Source organism: Camelina sativa, chromosome 14 (assembly GCF_000633955.1).
Source record: "Camelina sativa cultivar DH55 chromosome 14, Cs, whole genome shotgun sequence".
Classification (NCBI taxonomy): domain Eukaryota; kingdom Viridiplantae; phylum Streptophyta; class Magnoliopsida; order Brassicales; family Brassicaceae; genus Camelina; species Camelina sativa.
The window spans coordinates 10,502,295-10,505,982 of NC_025698.1; the positions used below are offsets into that span (position 1 = coordinate 10,502,295).

The following is a 3,688-nucleotide window of genomic DNA, read 5'->3' on the forward strand; positions in this document are numbered from 1 at the left end:
TCATGTTACCATCAAGATTCAAACCATAGAAAACACAAGTATGCGAATTGGTCAAACAAGTGTACGTGGGGCCTGTTACATAATCACTATTTTGATCAATGTAAGAAATTTCTCCAAAATTCCCAATAAGATAAACTCGACGAAGTACTTTGCTTATATCCCTCTCTCTCTTTTAGTTCTTACACACATCAAACGATTCTGTTTTGACAAAAAAAATACCAATACATATTCATTGGATTTCTATAGAGGAATTTATCGCTAAATGCTGATTCCGGAATTATGTTTCGATAGTCGTTTTCTTCAGTTTTTTTGTTAGGCTTCACTTTATTTTTCAGACAGAACAAGGCCAAGAGTTAAAGGAACCACACTTGTAATAATGAGGTATATATAGTGTTAACAGTTTTATCTTAATTTGCAAATCTTATAACAATAATAGCAAGCATGCATGTTTCAACAAGTTTAACAACTAATCCCTTTTAAGGGTACAATAATAGTATATCACAAAAGATCGATAAGTCTATAGTTTACTTCATTCATAAATTAATTTCTTCATAACCTCAATAACTTAAGCGGATTATTTAAGGCAGGGACTTAGCCATTTGTCTGAGAAGAAACTTTTGAATCTTTCCCGTGGATGTCTTTGGAAGCTCCTCCTGAAAAATCACTTTCCTTGGCACCATATACTTGGGTAACTTCGCCTTACAAAACTCCCTTATTTCCCTCTCAGTCACCGACCCGTCACCGTTATTGTCATACTTCAAGCTCACAAAAGCACACGGTGTCTCTCCCCACATCTTATCCGGTTTAGCCACCACCGCGGCTTCCTTCACAACTGGATTCGTATACAGAACCGTCTCAACCTCTGCGCTGCTTATGTTCTCTCCTCCGCATATGATCACATCCTTTGACCTATCTTTAACCTCCAAGTAACCATCTTTATGTATAACCCCAACGTCTCCGGTGTAGAACCATCCGTCCTCTCTCATACACGCCGCGGTTCCTTCCGGGTCTTTGAAGTAGCCCAGCATAACCGAACCACCTTTCAAAACGATCTCTCCTACAGAAACGCCGTCGTGCTCCACGCTCTTCCCGGTTCTCGGGTCTCTGACATCGGCTTCCGCAAATCCGATGGTTCTTACTCCTTGTCTTGATTTCAGTCTAGCTCGTTCTAATGGCTCAAGATGATCCCACTCAGACTTCCAAGCACATGACACCACTGGGCCTCCGGTTTCTGTTAAACCGTATCCATGACCGACGTTGAAACCTAGGGACTCTGCTCTTGAGATGATGGCTGCCGGAGGTGGAGCTCCGGCGGTCATTACCTGTTTTCATAATTTTTTTAACTTCATAAACCCTAAAACAGAGTTGGTTCATAGTCCTCTACATGATTAATAAGAAACCAAAGTTTGACGATAAACCAATAAGAACCAAAACATCTCTTAATACCTGAACCGGGTTCTTGAGGGGTTTACGAGAGGAGTAGTTAGTTAGCATGTTGAGAACCATCGGTGCGGCACACATGTGTGTCACGTCATGCTTATCGATCAAGTTATAAATAGTAGGCGCGTCGACTCTACGGGTGCATACGTTGGTGGCTCCAACGGCCGCAGTACCCCACGTGTAACCCCAACCGTTGGCGTGGAACATCGGTAGAGTCCACAAGTAAACCGGTCGGTTTGGTAAAGACCAGTCAAGCGTGGAGCTAACGGTTAGCATGAAAATTGCTCTGTGGCTAAGCACTACTCCTTTGGGGGAAGACGTCGTTCCAGAAGTGTAGTTGAGAACCATTGGGTGCCATTCGGTTTGAGGACGGATCCACTTGAATCTTGAATCTCCTCTCTGCATGATTCCTTCGTATGTGTCAAGAAAATCCGATGCGGCCGAAGCTGATGAAGAACCGTCCTCTTGATCATCCTCGAGGAGGACGAGGTGAGGTTTCTCGTGTTGTCCAAAGAGCGATACTGCTTCGAGAACTAAGGAGATGGAGTTGGGGTCGACGAAAACGAGTTTGGATTCACTGTGACGTAGGAGTACAGAGAGTGCGTGTGCGTCTAAACGCGGGTTGATGTTGTTTAAGATGGCTCCGGACATTGGGACAGCAAACTGAAGCTCGTAGACGGAAGGGACGTTGGGGCCCACGACAGAGACGACTTGGCCTCTGTTAATGCCGAGAGAGGAGGAAGTCAGAGCGGAGGCGATTCGAAGACAGCGGTTATGGGTTTCGGACCAAGTGTAGACGGTGTTTGCGGTGTGGAGGATGGACGGACAGTCACCGTAGACGGAGGCGGCTCGGTCTAAGAAGCCGAGGACGGTGAGAGGTGTTGAGTTCGAAGGGTGTGGAAGTAACAGTTCCATACTTATTGATTTTTGTTTATGTTTATGTTTTTATTTTGGTATATGGGTTTGTGAAAACACTCTCTATAGGGGTTTGTATTTATAGAAACCTTGAAAAAGGTTTTAACTCTTTGAAGGTGTTGGAGACTTGGAGTTTGTCATTTTTTTTGGGTAACTATAGTTGATCACTTATGGCCCACGGAACCAACTTGATCAAATGAAATTAACAAATCTTCTATAGTTTCTTAACTTATAATATAATAGTACTAAATTTGGCTAATAAATTAGAACAAACTCTCTATATTCCTTTTAACCAAGAGAAACATTGTATATTGGTTAGTGACGTGAGTCTACAAAAAAGGGAGGTGGGCACTGAATAAAGACAGAGTTTACCAACTAACAAAATTTGGACCAAACGAACTCTATTTTTACTTCCAAGATTGTGGCGACGAGTTCTTGGTTTGAGCTAGGGTCGAAGACTCTCGAAGGAGTTAACTTAAACAATTGTTCTTCTATTCGTTCCGAAACTCCTTCTAAACTAATAATACCTTGGATTTTGATAGCTAAAATAATATTGGTATGTAATAAAAAAAAAGCATGAAAACAGTATGTAGTAGAAGAAGATTGTAGTCAATAATGTGGATTATGAACGTTCGGTAATGTTCTCTAGTTCCGTGGCGTTAAAACGTACTGTCCCCATTTTTCAGATATTAACACCGACCGGCCACATCCATCCACCATATTTTCAATGGAATTTTCTCAGGGAACAAAAAATGCAAACGACAATAGTTTAGTTTTCATGTGGATATAAATAAAAATCAATGAAAAATATCATAAAGTACAGTCTTTTGATAGTAATGACAAAAACAAATTTAATTTGTTGACTTTTTGTTTACAAGTATACAAGTTATGGCTTTGCATATGTAACATTTTTCTTAAAAGATAAAATAATATTGTTTTGTGGTAGAAAATATATGATTTAAAAGATAAAAAGAAGATTTGTACCCACACCTACTTTACCTCCATTTTCTTTCACTTTCACCTACTTTCTACTATTCTTATATTTTTTCAAGGTTTTTGGCTTATGTGTCATTTTTTATGGCAAAACTGTCCCTCTATTCTTTCTCTCATTTCTTTTCTCTCTTTTTTTATTGTTGTTAACACTTTAAATGGTTATCATAAAACAAATTATCTATTTATTTATATATATTATGTTATGATTATATATTTTGTACATTTTAAGATACATATTGCTATATTTTTTTATAAATTTTTAGATTATACAGTATCCATTTGTCATTGAACAAATGTTCAATGATAAGTGGTTAATCAATTGCAATATTATGTTATGTTA

The 3,688-nt window shown here is 39.2% G+C and overlaps 1 protein-coding gene across 1 annotated transcript; it reads right to left on the reverse strand.

Moving 5' to 3' along the window:
* LOC104740848 (probable acyl-activating enzyme 9) lies at positions 407-2,388 on the reverse strand. The gene is made up of 2 exons (XM_010461560.2): positions 1,447-2,388; positions 407-1,322 (listed from the first exon to the last, which is right to left on the reverse strand). Exons 1-2 carry the CDS (start codon positions 2,353-2,355, stop codon positions 579-581), a joined length of 1,653 nt encoding a protein of 550 aa, XP_010459862.1. The 5' UTR covers positions 2,356-2,388; the 3' UTR covers positions 407-578.

Coding starts and splice junctions, on each gene's coding strand:
- LOC104740848 (XM_010461560.2), bottom strand. CDS start 2,355: ATGGAACTGTTACTTCCACACCCTTCGAACTCAACACCTCTCACCGTC. Junction 1,323..1,446: donor CCCTCAAGAACCCGGTTCAG/GTATTAAGAGAT, acceptor TTATGAAAACAG/GTAATGACCGCCGGAGCTCC.